The sequence below is a fragment of the Rhineura floridana genome, chromosome 6 (genome assembly GCF_030035675.1).
Source record: "Rhineura floridana isolate rRhiFlo1 chromosome 6, rRhiFlo1.hap2, whole genome shotgun sequence".
Taxonomy (NCBI): domain Eukaryota; kingdom Metazoa; phylum Chordata; class Lepidosauria; order Squamata; family Rhineuridae; genus Rhineura; species Rhineura floridana.
The window spans coordinates 114277019-114302964 of record NC_084485.1 but is presented as its reverse complement, the minus strand read 5'-3'; the positions used below and the strand labels follow the sequence as shown (position 1 = coordinate 114302964).

General features: G+C 39.9%; 1 protein-coding gene across 8 annotated transcripts in view; it reads left to right on the top strand.

Annotated features, from left to right (window-relative positions):
• The window catches only part of TTLL7 (tubulin tyrosine ligase like 7), a 99299-nt gene that overhangs the window by 19961 nt on the left and 53392 nt on the right, over positions 1-25946 (top strand). For 5 of the 8 annotated variants that reach the window (XM_061630524.1, XM_061630520.1, XM_061630522.1 and 2 more), the window contains exons 2-7: positions 4040-4216; positions 12699-12830; positions 15262-15383; positions 16449-16516; positions 23932-24090; positions 25290-25506. In XM_061630524.1, coding sequence (XP_061486508.1) covers positions 4192-4216; positions 12699-12830; positions 15262-15383; positions 16449-16516; positions 23932-24090; positions 25290-25506 — 723 coding nt within the window. In that variant the 5' untranslated portion in view covers positions 4040-4191. The other 3 variants (XM_061630525.1, XM_061630527.1, XM_061630526.1) reach the window with 3 other exon arrangements.

Genomic DNA, 25946 nt, shown 5'->3' with positions numbered 1-25946 from the left:
GCAGGTTCATATCGGGAGAGGCATTCCAGGAGGTATTGTGGTCCCGCACCATATAAGGCTTTATAGGTTAAAACCAACACTTTGAATCTGGCCTGGAAACATATAGGTAGCCAGTGGAAGTGGGCCAGAACAGGTGTTATATGTTCAGACTGCCTGGTCCTCGTTATCAGCCTGGCTACCGCATTTTGCACAAGCTGTAGTTTCTGAACCGTCTTCAAAGGCAGCCCTACGTAGAGCGCATTGCAGTAATCCAATCGAGAGGTTACCAGAGCATGGACAACTGAGGTGAGGTCCTCCCTGTCCAGATAGGGACGTAGCTGGTCTACCAACCAAAGTTGGTAGAACGCATTCCGTGCCACCGAGGCTACTTGAGCCTCGAGTGACAGGGAAGGATCTAAGAGTACTCCCAGACTACAAACCCGCTCCTTCAGGGGGAGTGTAACCCCGTCCAGAACAGGGTGCATATCCACCATCTGATCAGAGAAATCACCCACCAACAGCATCTCAGTCTCGTCTGGATTCAGCCTCAGTTTATTAGCTCTCATCCAGTCCATTATCGCAGCCAGGCATTCAGCACATTGACAACCTCACCTGAAGAAGATGAAAAGGAGAAATAGAGCAATGTCACACATTGTCTGTTTCCTCCCAGTCTTCTCCCCATCATCGGCTGTGTCTGGCATGGATGGTGAAACTTGAAATGTGGTGGTGTCATGAGGTGTTGCTGCATGTTATGGATTGGGGGTTGGGGATGAACATGACACCCAGAAGCCATTTTTGGCAGCAGCCCAGTGTGTCTGGGCAATTAGGTCAAAAATGCCAGAGGCAAAGCTTGAAGGTCAAATTCTGCTTTCACTTTGATTTACACATTGCACAACCTTGTTGGTTTTATGGGCTTGAAGTATTGGTTATTTGGCTGTTAAGGGCTATTTGTAAGGAACACTATCAAGTTTTGTGTACAAACCGTTTGTCCTTGTGCATAGTGTATAATTTAGTGGAGGACAATTTTGGGGGCAAGAATGCTTCAAGTGAAGCCCAAAGCATAAACCAGTGCCACTTATACATGTCTTTGTGCCTTGGTGTGGTTTTGTAGCCACAGTGTAAGAAACTGCCTTGTACCAGACCAGACTGCTGACCATCTCTCTAGGGCCTCAGACAAAGGTCTTTCACATCATGTGCTGCCTGATCAGGCCTGGTATTGACACCTTGCATTTTAGGACAGGAGCTTGGGGCCCAACAGGACCCACTGACACTTGTCCTGGGCCACACTGAGTGCTGGGGTCTCCAAGCCACCATTTAAATTTCTCACAGTGTCTCGCTGTGTCAGGTGCTCTGGGGCATTCTGGGTATTACAATGGCAGCTCCTTGCTATCTTGGATGGTGCCACCACCATCATTGTCAGAGGACACTTTGTCAAAGACCATCTCAAACTTGGAGCTGTATCCTGGGCCTCATCCTATTTTTAACTGAACCAGGGATTCATACAGTTCTTCTCCAAGTCTACTGAACTAGGCAACACCCAGGAGACCCAGGCAGAAGCCACAAATCCCTGCTGCACATGCATAGTTTCAACAATTATGGTAGAGTTATTTTGGAACTCTACACTTGTGTACCTCATGATTTGATGATGGTCATTTTCAAGCTGAACATTGCTTCACTTTTCAGTGCGTTTTTTCTTTACTGCTATGTAGAATTTTGGATTAGGATTGGAAGGACTCAGGATCAAATCTCCTCTCTGCCATAAAGTTCACTGGATAACCTTGCTCTAGTTGCCATCTCTCAGCCTAACCTACCTCACAGGGGTTCATGAGGATGGAAAAGGGACCTTCTTGACCTATTTGAAGGGAAAGGGGGCACATTAATAATAATAACGTTAATAATTTAGTCCTACATTTATACTTTTATCTCATATATACAGTGTTTGTGTTAAAATAAATTGTAGTAAACCATAAAGTCCTTGATTAGACAAATTCATAGAGGCCAAGGCTGTCAGTGGCTACTAATCGTTATGGGTATGCTACCTACAGTATCAGTCAGTTTCTCATTTTTTTCCAGTCTTAAATTCAGTGCTCTCCATTTTCACATCAGTTGATGATTTAAAAAAAAAGCCTGCATGAAAATGTGCATGCTTTTTTATGAGCATTCCACCTAATACACACATTTTTGTATGCAAGGTTGCCTAATATGCACATTTTTTCAAGCAATGTTTCCTAATGCATTTCCCCTCCACTAAAATAAGACCTATCCCAGTCTTCGTCTGTGTTAGAATTGCTTTTAATATGTCTTTTAATACCTTTAACCCTTTTTTAAAAGATGTTTTTAAAGTTTTTTAAAATGTTTTTAATGTTGTTTTGTTTTAATGTATTTTAAGGTCTTTTTATGATGTTTTAAAGTGTTTTTAGTGTTTCTGTTTGTCGCCCCGGGCTCCTGCTGGAAGGAAGGGCGGGGTATAAATAAAATAATAAATAAATAATAAAATAAGCATGTGTGTGTGTGCTTATTTAAATACATGCTTTTTGGGGGGGGTATGCATTTTTTTGTTGAACTGCTTCACAAAATTCAGAGAAGTGTAAATTTCAAAGGATAACTGGGGTCTGGTTTGTGTATCGGTTAGGGAAATGTGAACTTTGTAGATCGGCGTTAAAATATGAATCAAATGAATGTATGCCCCCTCCATACCTCTGTATAGCAGTTGCTAGGAATCATGCGTGCTGTTGTCCGGCTTGTGGGCTTTGCACAAGCATCTTCATTGGCCACCGTGAGAACAGAATGCAGGACTGGATGGGTGTTTGATTTGATCCAGCAGGGCTCTCCTTATGTTCTCAGGTTCTTAGAGTATGCTGTATTTTAAACTGCCATTCCAGTTGCATAAAAGCAACACAAATGATGTCACAGTATCTTATTCGTGTAGTTCCTGGCCCTCTCCCCACAGAATTGTCAGGAGCCAATATAGGGGATGCTGCTAAATCAAACACATTTGGTATGTGTTACTGTCCATAAACTTTTGTGTAATGATAAATTGCTGTATGCATGAAATTAGCATGTTAACTATATTATGGCTGTATCCATCACTGTCCTCATTTCATGCGGCATTTTGTCAAGTGTCTGATCTAATAGCTTTCTAGGGGGAAAGGGAAGGAAGAGATACTCAATGTGACGTGAAAGGGGACATACTGTGAATGACATAGTTTTTTAAAAAATTCTGTAAGTGCATAGTTCCTGTCCTTCCACTCACAAAAAAACCCTCAGTTAAATGGATGCAAATGAATTACTGCTTAGTCTGATATATTCCTCTCATAGACTTCAGTAATACTATACATATGTAACTGTGCATTGTAACTTTACATAGGATACTTAAGGTGATACTTATGTAACAAACATTCTGACAGGCTGGACTAGTCGTGCTTCGATTGCATATGTTGCCTAGCCAAAGGAACTAATTTTGCTGAAAGGATTTGTTGAGGATGACCTACTTGTCAAACTTATGAATATAAGTTTCAGAGTCATGGCTGTGGTGATCTCTTCCAAAGAAAAATGAGTTGGTGAATCACAGTTTATTATGCAAAATTTTATTTCATACAGTATTTGTGACTTGGTATTATAATCTGATAATGAGAGAGAGATTAAATAATGGCTCTTTTTAGTCTTGCAAGCACATCTGAAATGTGTTTGCATGCCATTTTTGTATGGTGTGTTGGAAATCTAGGGTATGGGGGCTAACATAAGTAGAGAATTTAGTGGCAGTAATAATTATTCTGTACATCTTTTAAACCAATATATAGGTACAATTTTAATGCAACAATGTAATAAACAGTGGAACACCATTTTGGAAATTTACACCTTTAAATGTATGGGTTGGATCTACAGATTCTCTTCCTCTGACTAGGGATCCAACCCCTAATCTGCACTTTTACCTGAATCTAACCTTGAAAAAAAAATACAGTATTTTTGTGTGTAATTGAACATCATCAGTTAGTATAACCTTGCATTTTACTTTGCAAATAGTTCTTTATCATTGGTACATGTCTTTATTTAAATACAGGAACCTGTTTCATTTTTGGAACTGGATTTTGCCACAGTCTTGAACTGCCATGGTATGACAAGAGCTTTCAGAGAATTGGCTTAGAAGGCCTTTACGTTTCCTAAGTGTGTGCAACAGGATTTGGGCTCTGCTCCTGCAACGTCCCAGTGATCATGCCATCCTTGCCCAGTGAGGGAGGTAAGCTGCCTTCTTACAAAAATCATATATCTTGGTTTTATTCAGTAAATGATGATAATATAATGTACATGATTGGGCAGTACACGTGCACTCCCGTAGTGCATATGTCATACTGTGTTGCATGAAGCATGCTGGTTGCACATGTGGCCGCACTGTTCCTTGTATTAGCAAGATTTATTTTATTCTTATTTTTATTTTAAAAGATATACAAGACTGCTCACATTATATCAGAGTGGTATACAGAATATAAAGAAACAAAAGGATGAAATATATACCTTAAACAATAAATAACGGTACAACACTAGAAAAAGATAAATGAAAAAATGCTATTCAGAAAAGACACGTGTACATAAAATAGTCTTGAGCATGCATCTTGTTGGTACAAGACTGAAAATGAGTTATCTGTAACTTGCTCCAATATGTTTGTAATATCTTATCATCCTAAACTAAAGTTGCATAATTGTTTTTTTAAGAGGACCTAAAAGTCCTATGTATGTATTTAGTTTTTGATTTTTGTTATATGTCGTAACACCAAAAGAATCACTAACTCGCAAAAATCCATGCAGTTTAAGAACGTGCCTATAGGCAACAGATATTTCTATCTAACTTTTAAAAGCAGGGAAACTGGGCAGCTATAGTGAATACACCAAGGGAGCAGGAGACCTGACCTCCTCTCTGAGATATTGTACTGCCCTACAAATTTGTCAAAATGCAAACACCATTTGGGTTGGTCTTTCACAGTCCAATCCACTTCCTGTGTAGCTTGGAAGAATTTGGTAACATGTGCCTCTGAGCATATGGGGAGTGGTGGCAACACCTGAAATCAACCCATATAACAAACGACATGTGCTATGCTGATCTTGTTTTACCAGGGAAGAAGCAACAATATTAAGACAGTTGATAAGGTTCAGATCGTCACTTTAAATATGTTTCCTTTACTTGGCAATTTTACTGAAAATTCCTATAGTAAATTATGTTCTTTTGCTTATGTTTCTGTGAATATATGAAGTATGGCAGCACTTTGCATAATTTACACTAAAAAAACTCCAGAAACAATTGTGGAATAATGTCACTGACTATTCTGCAGAATAGTCTGCAGTGGACATGAGGAGTGTCTCAGTTTGCACTGCTTAAGCAGCAACATACTGTAATCAGTCTAATTTTACATCAAACTGAAGTTTCAGGTTCAACTGTTAAAGCACCCAAAATAGAAACAGAGTGTACTCTCCAGTCTGAAACACCAAAGGCTGTCTTCACCATCATATGACACTGACCAATAAAAAGGCTTTGAAATTAATAAAAATAAATTTGCCACAGATTTCTAGGATGAGTAATGAAATATAATTTTCTAGGTTAGATTATCTGTAGAGAGCTTCTGCTATGGGGCGGTATACAAATACAATAAATAAATAAATAGAAACAGTAGTAACACAGGAAAGAAGCAAAGTAAGAACACCAACAATCATAAAAAATGTAATTATCTTTGGAGATGCAGTCCTGGTTGCAAGTGTTGCTACCACTCACCATATGCTCAGAGGCACATGTTACAAAATTCTTCCAAGCTACATAGGAAGTGGATTGGACTGTGAAAGATCATCCCAAATTGTGTTTGCATTTTTACAAATTTGTAAGGCAGTACAATATCTCAGAGAGGAGGTCAGTTCTCCTGCTCCTCTGGTACATTCACTTGTTGTTATATGCCTTCAAGTCAATTTCAACTTATGACGACCCTATGAATCAGTGACCTCCAATAGCATCTGTTATAATCCACCCTGTTCAGATCTTGTAAGTTCAAGTCTGTGGCTTCCCTTATGGAATCAATCCATCTCTTGTTTGGCCTCTTTTTTTGCTCCCTTCTGTTTTTCCCACCATTATTGTCTTTTCTAGTGAATCATGTCTTCTCATTATGTGTCCAAAGTATGATAACCTCAGTTTCATCATTTTAGTTTCTAGTGATAGTTCTGGTTTAATCTATTAACAACCAATTTGTCTTTTTCTCAGTCCATGGTATGCACAAAGCTCTCCTCCAGCACCATATTTCAAATGAGCTGACTTTTCTCTTATCCGCTTTTTTCACTGTCCAACTTTCACATCCATAAATAGAGATTGGGAATACCATGGTCTGAATGATCCTGCCTTTAGTGTTCAGTGATACATTTTTACATTTGAGGACCTTTTCTAGTTCTCTCATAGCTACCCTCCCCAGTCTTGGCTCATTCTAATTTCTTGACTGTTGTCTCCATTTTGGTTAATGACCAAATTTGGTTAATTTAGTTAATTTGGAATTGATAAACCTTGACAAGTTCAATGTTCTCATTGTCAACTTTAAAGATACATAAATCTTCTGTTATTACTTAAGCCTTCTGCACATTCATTTCAAATTAGTATGGTATTGTTTGCATATGTTAAATTATTGATATTTCTCTCTTAAATTTTCACACCTCCTTCATCTTGGTCCAATCCCGCTTTCCATGTGATATGTTCTGCATATAGATTAAACAAATAGGGTGATAAAATACACTCCTGTCTCACACCCTTTCTCCATAATCTGTCCTTACAGTAGCCTCTTGTCCAGAGTATAGGTTGCGCATCAGGACAAGCAGATGCTGTGGCACCCCCATTTCTTTTAAAACATTCCATAGTTTTTTATGATCTACACAAAGGCTTTGCTGTAATCTATAAAGCACAGCGTGCTTTTATTCTGAAATTCCTTGGTCTGTTCCATTATACAATGCATATTTGCAATATGATCTCTGGTACCTCTTTCCTTTCTAAATCCATCTTGGACATCTGGCATTTCTCGCTCCATATATGGTAAGAGCCTTTGTTGTAGAATCTTGAGCATTACTTTACTTGCATGGGATATTAAGGCAATAGTTGGATAATTACTGCATTCCCTGGGATCCCCTTTCTTTGGAATTGGGATGTATATTGAACACTTTCAGTCTGGGGGCCTTTGTTTTGTTTCCCATATTTGTTGACAATTTTTTGTCAAAATTTGGACAGATTCAGTCTCAGTAACTTGTAGCAACTCTAGTGGCATGCCATCCGTTCCTGATGATTTGTTTCATCCAAGTATTTTAAGAGCAGCTTTCACCTCACATTCTAAAATTTCTGGTTCTCCATCATACAGTTCCTCCATGAATGAATCTGTCATCCTTGCATCTCTTTTATATAGTTCTTCAGTGTATTGCTTCCATTTTCCTTTTATTTTATTTTGGTCAGTTAGTGTGTTCCCCTGTTGATCATTCAACATCTTTTCTCTTGGTTTAAATTTCCCTTTAATTTCTCTAATCTTTTGGAATAGGGCTCTTGTTCTGCCTTTTTGTTGTTCTCTTCTATTTCTATACAATAACTATTGTAATAGTTCTCTTTGTCCCTATGTACCAGTCACTGTATAGTTAGTTGCATTTAGGGTTCTAACCATGTTTCTGTCTCTTTTGCTTTTGTTTTCCTTCTCTCTATAACCATTTTAAGAATTTTGTTAGTCATCCATTGGGGTCTTTCTCTTTAACTAGAGGTATTGTCTTTTTGCATTCTTCCCCGATAATGTCTCTGATTTCACTCCATAGTTCTTCTGGTTCTCCGTCAACTAAGTTTAAAGCCTCAAATCTGTTCTTTATTTGATCTTTATATTCTTCTGGGATGTTATTTAAGTTGTATTTTGGCATTATGATTGCTTTGTGTTCTTCATTTACTTTACTCTGATTTTCAATATTACTAGTTCATGATCTGTACCACAGTCTGCTCCTGGTCTTGTTTTCACAGAAAGTATGAAACTTCTCCATCTTCTGCTACCAATTGTATAATCATTTTGATTCCTATATTGACTATTTTGTGATGTCCATGTGTACAGTTATCTTTTTGTCGCTCAAATAATGTGTTAGCAAGAAACAAATTATGGGCTTCACAGAATTCAATGTCTCTCTCCTGCTTCATTTCTATCTCCTAAGCCCTGTTTTCCCACATTTTCTAGTTCTTCTTTGTTCCCTACTTTTACATTCCATTCCCCCATGATTATCATCACATCTTGTTTTGGTGTGTGATCAATTTCTTTCTGTACTTCTGCGTAAAATCTTCCCATTTCCTCTTCTTCTGTGTTTACTGTTGGAGCATAGCCTTGGATGATGGTTACATTTCCCATTAAATCTCATTGATATCACTCACCCAGACCTTGTGTTATAGCTCCTAATTTTTTTTTTTTTTCAATAATTTTTATTCAGATTTTCATAAAACATACAAGACAAAATCATAAAACATTCAAAGACAAAAAACAAAATCAAAAATAGTTAAACAAAAAGAAAAAAAGAAAAGAAGAAAAAAAAAAAATAAAAAATAAAGAGTAAAATATTGACTTCCCATTTGTCAAAGATCAAATCAGTTATAAGTCTATAATATATAGCAATCCTGTCTCTTAAGTCATATTATAAAATCACTTTCCTCCAGTAGTTATCTTACTTAATCATCAAATCTCATAAACATTACTTTATTCTTTCCACAAAAAGTCAAAGAGAGGTTTCAATTCTTTAAGAAATATATCTATCAATTTTTTTTTCCAGATAAGCATATCGATTAATCCATCTCATTACTAATTATGATAATCTTATTGTCATAACCATAGTCAAAATAAACATTTCAATTAATCCATCACATCAGAATCTGTTAGGTTCAGTAATTTCAGTAGCCATTGTTCTATTATCTCTATTAGTTCCATTTTCCATCTTCCATCTTCAGTAGTCTTGTTAAGTCCAGTAATTTCAATATCCAATCTTCCATTATCAGTATTCCATAATAATCTTGCTGTCAAAGCCATAGTCATATAATAAGAGTCTGATGGGAATTACCTCTATCCCAAATATTTTCTTGCCATCCATTCTGAATAAGTTGCTGAAATACTGCTGTAAAATCATATCTCTGTTCTTTTTTTCAAAATACACTGGGTCATCTCTTAAAAGTTTTTCCATTGTCACATGGCTGCAGTTAATTCCATAGATTTTCTCTATATTGGGCTCCATCACATCATTCCAGTCCAGAAGATAATCCATGCCATTGATAACTTTATCTCTAGAATCTTCATTAATTTCTTCAGAGATAACATTGAGTTCCAAACAATAGATTTTATTTCTAAAGTCCATAGACTCCAAATCTTGTTCCTGTTCCACGTTTGTTCCAATCTCCGGGATCTCCTCTCTCACAGGGACCCCTATTCCAGTCTCCAGGGTCTCCTCTCTCACAGGGACCCCTATTCCAATCTCCGGGGTCTCCTCTCTCACAGGGACCCCTTCCAGGGTCACCTCTCTCACAGGGACCCTTATATCTTTAATCTCCTGCTTCATTTTACTCAATTCAATTTTCGTTATCTCAATCTCATTCATTATTCTCTGAAACATAGTTATTTCCAGATTCTCAGCCACTTTCTTAATTGCCATTTTAAAAGAAAAATATAGGAAAACCACTTCTTATTTCAGCAACAATTGGGTTAATACTCCAAACTTGGTGACATCACAGTATAAACAGAGCAGACAGCCTTATCTCTCCAATAGTTAAGTAAACAAAATGCAGTTCCCAGGATCGAAGCAATTAATGGCAATCGTCAAGAAACAGATTCGTCAAAATAAAATAGACCAAAAAGAGAGTAGTCTCAAAACAGTATAATATTTTTCAAAATAAAAATCTGGAATAGAAATCCCTCTTCTGTGTGTATCTTTAGAATGCAAATCCAGGACAGCTTTTTGCAACAAAAACAGAGATAAGCTATTAATTAGTGCGTAGCAGAGAGAAGTTACGGCTCCCCAGTGAGATGTCAAAAACCGATCAATCTGGCAAATCTCTTTTAAACAGCAACAATTTAAGTCAAGTAAAAGAAAAATATAGAAAGAAGGGTGCTTGCCTGTTAGTGCGTTCTCTCTTAGAAGATAAGATGAACGTTCGCTTTAACAGATAGAGCTTGCTGTTGAAAATCCGTCCCACCTTCGTCGGCTGGACCTCGTCCCATAAATTAATGAGATCTGGTCGTCCCAACAAAAATAGGCTTTGAGGTTAATCTCTTCGTTTCTCCCTACCCGGGAGAAGTTTAATCAGTCAAAAAAAAAAGAAAAAACTGACTGATATATCTGAATAAGCTTCTTTTGAGGCAGGAGCCCGTCTCAAAAGCAGGCACAGGCTAAGTCACCCTTCCCGGAAGTCCCGTGTTATAGCTCCTAATTGCTTTTGCTACATCACTCCTCACTATTAAAGCAACCTCGTTTCTTCTTAATTTCTCATTTCCTGCATAAAATATTTTGTAGTTGTCTGATTGAAGGTGTCCTATTCCCGTCCATTTTAATTGACTTGCACAAAGTATTGTAATGTTGATGCTTTCTATTTCTTGCTTGACAATTTCTAACTTTCCCTGGTTCATGCTTCTTACATTCCATGTTCCTATTGTGTATGTCGTACAACTCTGAACTCTCCTTTTGCATCTGTGCGCATCAGCCTCTGGGCTTCTTTTTGGCTTTGACCCAGCTGCGTCATTAGTCACAGCGCTACTCGTACTTGTCCTTTGTTCTTCCCCATTAGCTCAATGAGTGCTTTCTGATCTGGGGGTCTCATCTTCCAGCACTATGTTGTGTTGCATTTTGGATACTCTGTTCCTAGGTTTTTCATGGTAAGAGGTATTCAGAGGTGGTTTACCATTGCCTTCATCTGAGTCTGGATGCATCTTAGTCTGGTGCCTGAGCTTTGACCATTCTGCCTTGGGTGCCCCTGCTAGGAGTCTAGCCTCTTGGTCTAGACTCCTGACGGCATTGCTCTCAACTTCTTCAACACTCTCAAACCCCCTCCCCACGTTAAGGTGTGCATCCTAGAGGAGGACATTCACTATTTCCCTGCTTTTTAAAGTTAGCTAGAAATATCTGTTGGCTATAGGTACTGTATGTTCTTAAACCACAAGGGTTTTTTTTTTTTTGCCTGTTAGTGAATTTCTCTGCTTTTTAATCTGGGGGTAGGAAATGGGATCCTATGCAAGTTTGCTGAGAATGGATTGATCATTTGCATGCATATTGAGTTCAGTGGGATTTATGCCTGTGCAGTCCTACTTAGGATAGGTGAAGCTGACCACAGGGGAGGAGGAGAAGGGGAGGGAGGAGGAGGGGAGAGAGGAGGAGGGGAGAGGGGAGGGGAGGGGAAGGAGGGAGGGAGAGGGGGAAGGAGGGGGGATGGGATAGAAATGGGTGGGCAGGTTTGATCATTTGCATGCTTATTGACTTCAATGGGATTTACTCCCTTACAATCATGCTTAGGATAAGTAAAACTGACCTGGGAGAGAGATGGCGAGGGGGAGGAGGGAGAAGGAGGAAGGAGGAGGGAAGGGGAGGAAGAGGGAGGGAAGAGAGGGGAGGAGATTGGGTGGGTGGGCACTGGGCAGAGGGAAAGTCCCTTTCTTTTCCCAAAGGAAAACATTGTGAATAATATCATTGTTTGTCATGGTTTCCCCCACCTTTTTATTCTACAGCAGGCACATGTAGTCTCCCACCCAAATTTTAAACCAAAGCTGTCCTTAGCCACATCCACACCAGACATTTATTCAGTTTTAAACAGTCATGCTTCCTCCAAAGAATCCTGGGAAATGTAGTTTGTGAAGGGTGCTGAGAGTTGCTAGGAGATGCCCTATTCCCCTGACAGAGCTACAATCCCCAGAAGAGGGGCTGACTGTTAAACTATTCTGACTACTGGAGCTCTGTCAGGGGAATAGGAGTCTCCCAACGACTCTCAGCTCCCTTTGCAAACTACACATCCCAGGATTCTTTGGTGGAAGTCATCACTGTCTAAAGTGGAATCAAGGTCTGGCTTGGGTGTGGCCCCCTGATATGGCCCCCTGATTAGCCAAGCCAAACAGCTGCTAGTCTGACTTTTAGAACACTGACGGTTCTTACTGAGTATGCCTGAGCATTCCAATGTTAAATTTCTTGAATTAATTAAAAATCAGCCATGCTTAAAAACAACAACATTTAAACTGCAGAAGATGAAGGTCAGCATATGGGGCAAGGGCAGTAATAGGATTAGAGGTACTCTGTGAACATGGCTGATTTTTAATTAATTTTAACAAATTATGAGACCCCTGACAGAAAACAGTCCAACAGGGGTCTGGATTTCCCCCACTCTTGTTTTACACTTTGAACTCTTGATTCTGTCTGAGTGTTTTGTGTATTGCCATGAAAACTTGGACGGTTGTTAAGCAAGCGTTTCTGAGTTTAGGACTACAAATTTTGTAAGATTTTGTTTTGAAATGAGCTTATGGGAAGCATCAGAATGGCATGGAGGGTATTTTCAGTTTAATATCACGGAATGTGAAAAATCCATGCTGGCTACAGTATACAGCCACTCTCGTGGCTGTATAATAAAGAATGTTACCTGCATGTTCAGTTCACTTCTCTAGTTTGCTTGTGAATCACATTGTGGTGGTGATCTAATATCTGCATATATAAATATATATTTTTAACAGATAACCAAGGGACCTCTTCCCTGACTTTGAGCTCGGACCTGTCCTTCCAAAGCACAATAAGGAGAAAAGTCAGAGAGAAGAAAAAGCATGGAGCAATCACTGCGAATATTGCTGGCACAAAATATGAGATTGGTAGCAAGCTACATAATTCTGCTTACCTTACAGTTAATTATGTGATAAGAATAAAGAAAAGTGGATGCAGCAAGAAAAGTTACATAGCTATAAAAGCTTCCAGGTCAAAGTATGATAGAACGTGATACTATTGTTGTTGTGTGCATGTCCTGCTTGTGGGCTCCCATAGGCATCTGGTTAGCCACTGTGAGAATGCTGGGCTAGAGGAGTTTTTGGTCTGGTTCACCTGGGCTTTTCTTAGGGAATGAGTGAATGAATATATTATAATTACTCCAGTGTGCCTTTGGAAAGCTCCTAATGGTTTCCCTCCAAGGCACTGATCCAGTCTACACCTCCTTCACCTTTGCTATAGGAGTGGTGCTTCCAGATATTCTGAACATAGAGTTAGCAACCAGTCTTAGCACCCTAAACATCCTTGTGTTTTCATGCTTGGTTGAAATGTCACCTGAGAGGAAATAGCTGCTTAAAGGCCTAACCCTGGTTCTGTAAGAGCCTGCACATTTGCTGGAATTTGTGCATTAAGTAACTTCTATCAAATCATTCCAGCGCCTAACATTTAACAGGACTAATCACAGTGTAGTAAGTGCAACATAGTCACTCATTTCACATTAATTTTACACATGACTTGCAAAAGAGCAGAGTGCTCCCCCACCCCCAAGTTGACTTTTTACCTTCTGAGTTTAGTCACAGTAAATTAGTTGTTAGGTTTGGGGGCTTATGACAAGGGTGCTGTGGTCTGTGCTGTCATTTGAATATTCTTCCAATAATTACCGTTCAGAGTAGATCATACAGCAGGTGTCCAGTCATCCTTTCTATCAAACATTGTAATATAGAGAGAAATGTGCTGGGGTCTTCTGATTTTCACTCTGCTTCACAGACTCATAAAATCGTAGAGTTGGAAGGGGCCTATAAGGCTCAGTGCAGGAATCCAAATTAAAGCATACCCGACAGCAGGGCCGGATTAAGCTGAGGAGGGCCCCTAGGCTGATTGGTGTTTGGGCCCCCCTTCTCCTCTTAGGCAATATTTTTCTCAAACCCCTTACAATGAACCCTGCCTATACATACAGTATGCATGCCACAAACCGCGAAGATTAAAAACAGTGATCAATACTAAATATTGGTGCAGCGCGCAGGCTCAGTAAACTTATGAAAAATAAAATGTTTAATGGACCGTTTTTATTTGGCTGGTGTGCATTATGTCTTTTAAGCCATCCTTTTAGAACGTTATGAATGCGATTGCAAAGTGCAAACATTTTCTTTTTGTACATAATGAAAAATCTATATTATATATATATTTTTAGCTTATGCATGGGCCCCCAAGAGCTCCGGGCCCCTAGGCTTCAGCCTACTAAGCCTAATGGATAATCCGGCCCTGCACAACAGGTGGCTATCTAGCTGCCTCTTGAATGCCTCAAGTGTTGGAGATCTCACTACCTCCCTCGGTCATAGGTTCCATTGTCATACCACTCTAACAGGATGTTTTTCCTGATGTTCAGTTGAAATCTGACTTTCTGTAACTTGAGCCCTTTATTCTGTGTCCTGCACCCTGGGACGATCAAGAAGAGATCCTGGCCCTCCTCTGGGATCATTTCAGTCTCATCACTCTGTCAGGCATTAATATTGATTTGTCCTTGTTTGGAATATTGCCTGCTCTCTTCTCAACATTTTACCTTTAGGAACATGGGAACAAACATAGGAAGTTGCCTTATGTCAAGTCAGACCATTGGTCCATCTAGCTCAGTACTGTCTACAGTGACTGATAGTGGCTCTCCAGGATTTCAGGCAGGGGCTTCTCTCAGCCCTACCTGGAGATGATGGGGATTGAACCTGGGAATTTCTGCATGCAAAGCAGATGCTCTACCGCTGAGCTACAGCCCTCCCCCTTTGTTCGTTTATAGCGGTGACATCTCCTTTGGTATGCCAACTGTTAGGAATGGAGGCGTGGCCAACTACTAGACTCTAAAATAGAGCCATTAAAAAGAAATTGGGTAGAGACACTCTACCAGCCTCTGTGTGCATATCAACAGACTTCTATTTGATTATTTATGCTTAGTTAGAAATCACACTTGTAAAGTCAACCTTGTCATCCCTGATGAACTGTTTCAAAGCCAACATGTTGCAGATCTCACGTCAGAGATGCAATTCAGAGCCAAATGGATTATTCCTAAATAATTTTTGTTTGAACTGTAAGGTCTGATCAGTTTCTTTACCGAGCTAATGTTTGCTCTCAACCCAGCGGAACAATCATGATAACTGTGCAATAGGCAGGATTAGGTTTGCAAAATTAAATATTACAAGCTGAACAATGCAAGTATTCTTAACAATTGCCTGCGTGCTAATGCTGCCGTATGACTAAACCCTGTGTTCTTTTTCTGGGAGTCCAGAAATGTAGTTCTAGTTTTTTTTGCATGTGCCTATTTCTCTCTTGCAGTACGTGTTGTAATGGAAGAAATGGGGTATGTCAAGACTCGGGATGACGATGAGACTGCAAATCTCATCTGGAGTGATTGTGCTGTGCAGCAGGAAAAGATTGCAGAACTCCGAAACTACCAGGTGAAAGAAGGAAGTACTTAGGTAGCCTTGCACACCTTGATCAGGACAGTAAATGAAATAACATGAGGTCTCCCCCATAGTATTGCTCAGACTTTGAAAAAAAATCTATATATTAGATGACACCTTTTTTCAAAATGTTATCACCCATTACCTTTTTCTGAGGTAATAGGAAGCAAGAATTGTGTTTCCTGTTTATGAATGTCTGCTGACATAATGTTTGAAAAGGGGCTTCTTTAGGGGGAATGTGCAAAATGATTCTTGAAGTGGTGCTTGCACATTTCTTTTCCCCTTCTACTCCAAGTTCCCTTTATTAATGCTGCACCAACTGAAGTTGAAGGACAGCTTCAGTGCTTCCTGTTCCCATGCAAGCAGGTAAAATGAGAGGTAACATGAAAACATGAGAGGTAACATCAGAAAGCAGTCTCAGCCATCTGTACATCAGTTAATACAGGGAATGTGAAAGCATTTTCATGATGGTTCTATGTCTTCAAACACAGGTCATCATACTTCTGCTTATATGTCTGTTGTAATCTGAAAACTATAGCAATAAGTGATTAGGTGTTAATGGATCCTGTCAGTTACCAAAGTCCTAACGGGTGAGTTTACACAGACAGGAGAAGGAAAAAAGAAGGGGGGAACCCCAAAGTGCTAGAAAAAAAATATTTTATTTGTAATCCAAGCCCAACGCGTTTCAGCCTGTGTGTATTTAGGCCTTCATCTGGGGAACAACAGCTGGTGTGAAGTGTCTTTCCGTGAGCAAAGCTGCTTTCATTAGTACAACCACCACCAGGAGACAGGAGGCAGACAGGACCAGCTGAAGAGTAGTGCACTGATTGACCTTGTATCTCTTGTGCATGTCCATGAGCCTTTGCCTTTTTGCCTTTTCTTTCCTAAAAGAAAATCTCATTGCCCAGAATTTAGTTAATTGAGATCTACAGAGTGACATTGTGGTCCTAGAGAACAGTTATTGTTATTATATCCTGCCCTTCCTCTCAAAAAGTCTTGGTAAATTTTGTGCCAGATTTCTGTCTAATATATATATTCCTTTTTTTTTTCTCCCCCCAGAGAATCAACCATTTTCCAGGAATGGGTGAGATCTGTAGAAAGGATTTCTTAGCAAGAAACATGACCAAGTAATTTGCTTTTTAAAATATGATGAACAATGGAGGAATGTTGATTAGAATGCAGGTTAATCTAGTCCCTAATGACCCTCCCAAATAATTGTGAGGATGGATGGGTATGCCGTCATCATAGGCAACAGACATGCCATTTGATGGGGAGCAACAGCTAGGGAGGGCTGTTGCTTTCGTGCCCTCCTTGTAAACCTCTTAGAAGTGTCTGGTTGGCCATTGTGACAAGTGAGATGCTGGAGTACATGGGCTTTTGGTTTGATCGAGCAGCTCTAATTATGTTCTTATTAGTGTAGTAAAAAGTTTTCCATAGTTCACTCAAAAAGAATAGGAAAAAATAGGAAAAGTTGTAAAAAAGATGCATCTTAGTGCATGTGTTTCCCAACTAGGGCAAAATTGTCCTTTCAGTTCTTGGACCACTGTTTGGAGCTTTGAGTGGCTCCAAGAAGGCAGAAGTTGTCCATCCCTGATGTTGTAGGAATATTGCCAAAGGCTCTGTCATAGAGCACCCTTGCTGTAGTCTTGATTGGAGCTCCATGCATACAATGAGGGATGTAAGATCACTGCCCTTGTAGATATCAGGATATTTCTCTGTGTGTGAAGAACTGGAATCTGGAGAAAATTGGACAAAGCTGAAAAATGCAACACCAGGTATCTAGCTCTTTTGTTCAGGGATGTCACCTTAAATAATTTTGTGTGAACTGTGTGCTTTGGTTAGATCCCGAGAATCTGAGTTTTTCAGATTGAAGAATGTATAGATGCAGATCTCCAGAAAAAGGTTTATTCTTAGGGGGAAAAACAGGCTAGGGGTGTGGAATGAAAGCTCCAGCCAGTAACACAGATCTGTTCACTTCTGGTACAGGAGCCCAGCTGAGAGAAAAGTAATATTGAGGAACAGAATTGGGGCAAGGGGAGTAAACCATGGATGGGGGTGGTCAGCGTTCCTCACTTCTATGCTCCTGTTGTTTACCCTACTTTCTATGTTATTGGGGCAGAACTGGGTTTAAAATATGGGCCTGCTGTTTTGAGATTTAGCTTGGCCCTAAAACAGAAATGGGAAACCTCTGGATGGATTTAACCATTCTGAATCATGGAAGCCCCATAAACAACTAACCAATGTGCAATCTATAAAATGCTCAAGTTTTAATTTCCATCCATCCATCCATCCATCCATCCATCCATCCATCCATCCATCCATCCATCCATCCATCCATCCATCCATCCATCCATCCATCCATCCATCCATCCATCCATCCATCCATCCATCCATCCATCCATCCATCCATCCATCCATCCATCCATCCATCCATCCATCCATCCATCCATCCATCCATCCATCCATCCATCCATCCATCCATCCATCCATCCATCCATCCATCCATCCATCCATCCATCCATCCATCCATCCATCCATCCATCCATCCATCCATCCATCCATCCATCCATCCATCCATCCATCCATCCATCCATCCATCCATCCATCCATCCATCCATCCATCCATCCATCCATCCATCCATCCATCCATCCATCCATCCATCCATCCATCCATCCATCCATCCATCCATCCATCCATCCATCCATCCATCCATCCATCCATCCATCCATCCATCCATCCATCCATCCATCCATCCATCCATCCATCCATCCATCCATCCATCCATCCATCCATCCATCCATCCATCCATCCATCCATCCATCCATCCATCCATCCATCCATCCATCCATCCATCCATCCATCCATCCATCCATCCATCCATCCATCCATCCATCCATCCATCCATCCATCCATCCATCCATCCATCCATCCATCCATCCATCCATCCATCCATCCATCCATCCATCCATCCATCCATCCATCCATCCATCCATCCATCCATCCATCCATCCATCCATCCATCCATCCATCCATCCATCCATCCATCCATCCATCCATCCATCCATCCATCCATCCATCCATCCATCCATCTCTAATCAGACCAAAATAACACAGCCACCCTGAGGTGATTTACAATTGAATTATTGCTGCAAAAACCTAGTGTGTTAAAACATGCCAAAATAAATACAAAAGCCCACAGCAAGCAAGATTAAAATATAGTAAAAGTCTAGTGGAATAAAACCGTCTTTTCTGCCCATGTAAATTGGATTGGATCTAAGGTTTATCTTGTGACAAACCCTCTTTCCACATTTATATGGTGGACACCTTCACGTTGAGGCTTAAGTGATAAGTCTGAAACTCTTTTTACAATCAACATGTTTATGTTTTCCTCTCTTGTATTAATTATGCCTTTTTGTATTCATTATTAATTATCTCCCCTCTTTTATAGACACTTAATGCTACAAGTATTGTGGTGTAAATAAGATGTACTTATTACTCCAAGACATTTAGTAGCCTATTCTTTCCATCTGCATGAAGGAGAGGCACTCAACTGGTGGTTTGGCTAGGGCCCCTATTGGGTTGAAGTCCTTGGGGCCCAGCCTTATTCAACTGTCCTTGGAACCTCTAACTTACTTACTTACTTACTTACTTTCCTCCTTCTTACTTACTTACTTATTAATTTATTAATTGATTTATTTCCCGCCCTTCCTCCCAGCAGCAGCCCAGGGCGGCAAAACTGTATTGTAAGTGAGAAATGATAGAAGACATCTAGACAGAGAAGGACAAATGGAATAGGGAGAACCAAAGGGCTGTATTCAATGAAGTGCTAAGACAAACATTCTGTCAGCGCAAGGATTTCCTTGCACAGTGGATAGTTCTCCACTCCCGTGCCCCCTAAATCTGTCATTCCACTTGTGCAGTTATTTAGTTGTCCAAAGGATTGTATCCAATAAAGTTCTACACAGAGCAGACTCATTTAAATTAATGAACCTAAGTTAGTCATATCTGCTAACTACAATGGGTCTCTTCTGAGTAGGACTACAACCTAAAGAAAACACCAACTAAGTAATAAGAGCTTAGTTGAAAGTCCTTTCCAAGAAAGTATACCGCATAGGTGGCAAAACAAATTTCCTGTCTGTTCTAAAACTGAAGTCTAGAGGCAACTTTGTGACTGAAAAAGGTAACCGTGATATGCTTGACTGTGTGTCTGAGGACACCAACAGAGCAGCAAACCATCCTGCCCCATATTTTCATTACTATCTTCCTAGTTCCCTTTGGCTTCAAAAAGTTAATATGTTCTGACATGCAATTCAAAGCTATAACAAAGTAAGGAAATAGACGTGCCTAGACTGTTGTAATCTGTTGCAGTCAGTGTTTATGTTTAAGGTACCTGCTTCAATTTTGCCTTTTGCTGTTCCTAAAGGGCATCCATGCTAATCTGCAAGGCCTCAGAATAGCCCTCTGAAAAGGGTCTCTTGTCTTTCACATCTGTATTATATTAGAAAAGACTGCCAAGGCAGTCTCAAAGCAGCAGCTGGAGGATATAGGAAGTGGCCTTGTACTGAGCCAAACTATTGGTCCATATAGTTCAATATCGTCTACACTGACAGCAGCTCTTCAGAGCTTCTGGTAGGGATCTTTCCTAGCCAGGGACTGAATTTGGAACCTTCTTCATTCAAAGCATGTACCTGCCACTGAACCCTGGCTCAGAATTAAAATTGAGCCTAAACTGAATATAGACCCAAAGCTGAAAACTCTTTTATGCCCATCTTTAAAAATTTACAGATGTATGGCCATCCTATTGGTTGAAATGGTTTCTAAGTTTTCATTTTATGTGCTCATAGTATGCTTACCTTGGTTTGGAAAGGTATAGTACTCTGAAGAGTTTTGCAGTCCTGTGCAGAGAGGTATGCTTAAACTTTGTCTGGAAAATGAGAGAGAAATAGTCACACTTGCAATTTAATTCCTTGGCAAGAAGGGACGTGGAACACAGGGGAAATTAGCTTTCATTTCATTTCAAATTAGTCCACACAAGCGGACTGAACATCTGATCTCTTAGGCCCTAGAAGAGCGTATCTACATGAAAACTTCCTTAACTTGATACTTGAATTCAGTAATGGAAGGAATTGTGCCTGGGAAAATAGAAGTTTCCATATATAGGGAGGTCCCCCCCCCCATGCAGATTATGTTGTTTTTACTGCTAATGAGATTTCCCCTACTTTGACTTGTGGATTACTAAATGGTAAACAGGATCACCTATGAGAAACAACACCTCTGAGCCCTGAATTACTAAAACAACCACCATGTGGATGTGAATCTAGTCTGTTAGGTAGCATACTTTGGAGCACACAAAGTTGAACCTTTGGCCCTGTTTCTACAACTATGTTTATTTTATTATTTATTTATTATCATTATTTTTACCCCGCCCTTTTTCCAAAACTGGAACTCACGGCGGCTTCCAGATAAAAGCACACATATAATTAAAAACATACAAAAGTCTAGATTAAAATCGAATTAAACTATTTACAGTATTAAAACCAATCATACATACAGTTAAAATAATTCAAACTCAGTTTAAAATAATACAATTAGACAATAGCAATGCAGCACCCTTCAAGTCCTGTCCTTAACAGCTTTCAGTTCCAAAGGCTTGTTGAAATAAAAAAGTCTTTGCTTGCTGATGGAAGGACTGCAAGGAGGGGGCCATTCTTGCTTTCCTAGGAAGGGAGTTTCAAAGCCTTGGGGCAGCCACCGAAAAGGCCCTATCTTGCGTCCTCAGTAGTCACGCTTGTGAGGATGTAGGTATTGAGAGAAGGGCCTCTCCTGAGGATCTCAGGGCCCGGGTAGGCTCATATAGGGAGATACGGTCTGACAGGTAGCCTGGACCTAAGCCATATAGGACTTTATAGGTCATCACCAGCACTTTGAATTGTGTCCGGAAACAAAGTGGCAACCAGTGGAGCTTTTGTAACATGGGAGTCGTATGGTCCCTGTAACCAGCCCCAGTTAACATTCTGGCTGCAGCACGTTGCACCAACTGAAGTTTCCAAACAGTCTTCAGAGGCAGCCCCACGCAGAGCGCGTTACAGTAATCTAAATGGGATGTAACTAAGGCATGTGTCACCATGGCCAGATCAGACGGCTCAAGGAACGGGCGCAGTTGGCTCACTAATCTTAATTGTGCAAAAGCACTCCTGGCCACTGCAGAAACCTGGGCCTCCAGATTTAAAGCTGAGTCCAGGAGCACACCCAAATTGCGAACCTGCGTCTTCAGGGGGAGTGTAACCCCATCCAGCACAGGCTGAATCCCTATTCCCTGATTTGCCTTTCGACTGACCAGGAGCACCTCTGTCTTGTCTGGATTAAGCTTCAATTTGTTCGCCCTCTTCCAGTCTACCACTGATGACAGACACCGGTTTAAAACCAAGACAGTGTCCTTGGAGTTAGGTGGAAAGGAGAAGTAGAGTTGGGTGTCATCAGCATACTGATGGCACCAAACCCCCAACCCCCGGACAACCTCTCCCAATGGTTTCATGTAGATGTTAAATAGCATGGGGGAGAAAACTGTGTTCATCATTTGATGGCTATTATTATTATTATTATTATTATTATTAAACTTTCTATCTTGAACTTCCTCCCAAAGGAGCCCAGGATGGTAAACACACAATTGATAAAACAAAACATCTAAACACAATTTCAATACAGATGCAGAGCAGGAAGGATCTCTACTTAAAAGGCTCATTTGAAAAGTAAGGTCTTCAGTAGGCATTGAAAATACAAGAGAGACAGCACACAGAATAGTACTCATATTCATTTGCATGATTTCTGTCTCTGACCTTGGACGAACATGCAAATTATGGCCATTTCTGCTCCCATTTCTGTTTCTTACGGAATTCTCCAACATCCCTTGTCAAAATACATTCCAGCATTTATTGTTCAATCACCAAAGCAAACCTCATGAGAGAGAGCATGGAGAAGAAAATACTAACATCTGCTGGTATTCACAAATCACACACAATCAGCAACAGGTTTCATATCACCTCATATGGAATACCTTTCAGTGGACAGACATCCCAGAACAAGTATGAACCAACTTTTAATTTGAATGAAAGAAGAGGTCCTTTTAATAGCATTAAATGTAAATGTAAATGTACTGCCTTCAAGTTGATTCCGACTTACGGTGACCCTATGAATAGGGTTTTCATGAGGCTGAGAGGCAGTGACTGGCCCAAGGTCACCCAGTGAGCTTCATGGCTATGTGGGGATACGAACCCTGGTCTCCCAGGTCATAGTCCAACACCTTAACCACTACACCACACTGGCTCTACTTGATAGCCTTACAGAGATACAAATATTACAAAGATCCAGGTTGCTGAGCTTAAATGAGACAATAATACAATTTCACGTATTGAGGTGTGGTACCTCAAATGCATGCCAATATTTGGAGGTATAGTGACCCTGACAACAGCAGTAAAAACTACAGCGGCGATTGTTGTTTTTAAAGTGTTTTGTCGCACAATTAGCTAGTTGTTTTTGTAACAGGCTATCTATTGTACAAAGGCCTTGATGTTCTTGGCTTTAGTCTGGGTTTTACAGATGTGCTTGTAAATGCAACTTCTGTAAACAAGACAAGAAATTTTAAGCATAAACCTCTTTGTCCCCATGGTAGGAATTCTACTTAATCTCCTTGTGGAATTAATACAGTATCATCAAATCTCTTTTTTTGTTTGCTGTGTACTTATTGCACAGGATGATAAAGTGACACTGCACGTGTGTCTGTTAACATTTCCCTGCACAAACATTTCTTTTAATACCTCAGACTTTAGATGCATCAAGATGCCCGTTTATGTCTGAAAGCCCCACTGAATGTAATGAATGATAACTGTGTTCATGTCTTACCCCCCTGTGAATGAAGGAGTAAAAATAAATTGTAAACAGTGTTAATGTACAAATGCAAATTCTGTTCCTTAAGATTTCCATATGATTTGTTGGAGGAACATTCAGACTATGAAAAATATGAACAAAGAAAGAGATAAGTCCATACATGCAAATATTAAATATATCTCCTTTTGATTTTTCATAATCCTGATATCGTTAAGTTAATCATGTGCTCCATTAAGTTAGTAAACTTTTGGGATGATAATACAAATTACAGGTTGATTTTTATGACATTTGGGATCACACTCTGTTCAAGTTGATGACTTTGAGTGAAATACAACATTGTGCAAGCAGACTTCCACTCATACAATAGGAATTTATGTCCTCCTCCCTGTAGCCTGTGCATTTGCAAAATCTGCTGTGGAGTGTACCCAAAATGCAAAAGCAGAATTTGGGGTTGTTGGGGGGCTCTAGAAGGGATGAGAGGAAGGTCAAGCCCATTGCACATCCATTCCACTCACACATGGACAGCATTTGATCCAACCCAGTGGTTCCAGTGGAACATTTAGTGGCCTAGTCTGTTAGTGCCAGACACTGAAACATAGCAAGCTTAAACCACAAAGTATGAAAATCCAATTAGACTGACTTTTTTTTTCTTCCCAGAATGATCAAATCTCAGCCTCAGGAGTACAGCTTTATTCCTCGCACGTGGATCTTCCCAGCAGAGCACACACAGTTCCAGAATTATGTGAAAGAACTCAAGAGAAAACGTAGACAGAAAACATTCATAGTCAAACCAGCTAATGGGGCAATGGGGCATGGGTATGTGCAGTGTTAAAGAAGGTTCTTTTTGTTGACCTTCCCCAGGTCGATGTCCTACAGGTGTTGCTGGACTACAATTCATATTATCCATGTGCATTGGACATTCTGGCTGGGGCTAGTGGGAGTTGGAGTCTAGTAACATCTGGAGAATGTTGGGTTCAGGAAGGCTGCTTATGGATTTTTGAATCTTGGGGGGTTCTGTTTTTATTACTGTGAATTATGCTGAATATAGATTTTCTTGTTCTGTATAAAGGTGACCAACTAATTTAGTAGTAACTAATGATGTTAAATACCTTTTTCATATAATGCTAAAATGGTAACAAACATTCATTTCCAAATAGTGGAGGGTTTTTATTGTTTTTGTTTTGTTTTGCTTTTTCTCTCTTCAGTTACGAATGCATTGACAAATACGCAGCTCAGGTTAATTCTTTATCTTATGAGAATATCTACCATAGTTCAAGTAGTTTGCATGGACTTATCAACAATAAGTGATTAATAAATTATTATTTTTTAAAGTCTGAAATGAAGATGAAATAACTCATGCTTGTTTTAAGCATGGCTTCTTTTAAACAAAGCTCCAACAGTTTGCCATGTAAGGATTGTTTTGGGTAAATACGTGTGGAGCAATAGAAATGTAATTGATGACATTAATAACAGAGCAGCTGAACACACTGTAAGGAAAATCATATGACTTGAAAAGCTGATTTAAATCCTTAACTTTTTGATTTTACTTCCATCAGTGGGTGTAGTCTCCCATGGTAACAATGGAGTCACACATGAAGGAATCCTCATAGGCCCCTTAATTTTAAATGTGCTACAGATAATTTTGCATTGCTTTAGTATAAAATTGGGCATCAAAAGCAGTGGGTTTATTTAAAGTCTTGGTACACCAGAACATGTGGCTGACATGCCCTGTGGCCTAGGGCAGCCTTTGCCAACCTCGTGCCCTCCAGATGTTGTTGGACTACAACTCTCATCCCAGCATGCTGAGAGCTGAGGTCCAAACACATCTGAAGAGCACCTGGTGGATGAAAACTAGCCTAAGGGACCTAAGTTTCATGGTCCTCATTTAAGCAATTTGTAAACCTAAATCTCTGAATTGATAAAGTCATCAAATGAATTGTCAGAACTAGTATTACATTTCTGAGGATTTGCTTAACTTTCTGTGTTCTAAACTTACCTTTGTGCTTTTTAACCAGAATCTCTCTCACAAGAAATGCGGAAAAGCTGCATTCTCAAGAACACCTCATAGTCCAAGAATACCTTGACAAACCATTTCTTATGGAAGGCTACAAATTTGATTTGAGAGTGTACATTCTGGTGACTTCTTGTGATCCGTTAAAAATATTTTTATATCATGATGGGCTAGTGAGAATGGGCACAGAGAAGTATCATCCCCCCAATGAATCAAACCTGGTAAGTGGATGTTAGGGTCAAACAAAACACTTCAGAGTACAGCACAAAATTGTTTAGGTGCTAAGCAAGCAAGGAAAGGTGACTTACTTATTGCAAGACAGAAAAAGGAATGAAATTTTGCGTTAAAACAATACACAGTTCTGATTATGTAAATTATAATTCTAGTTCACCATTGCCACCTTGTGTTGCAACCTGTAACGTCTTCTTGGTAGGACACACTGTTCAGGTATTCAAGAACACATGATTAACATTGTGTTCAGTGAGAAAGCAAGGCTATGTCTACTGACCCCATCACCTTCCAGCTCCTCTCCCCATCCCCCCATATTGGGAAAAGTCTGAAATGAGGGAGCCTTCTCTGAACATGTAAACTCCTCTGTGACTTAAAACCCAATTGTGCATGTAGAACAGACTTCCCTCTTCAGACCTTTCTCCAGTCCATG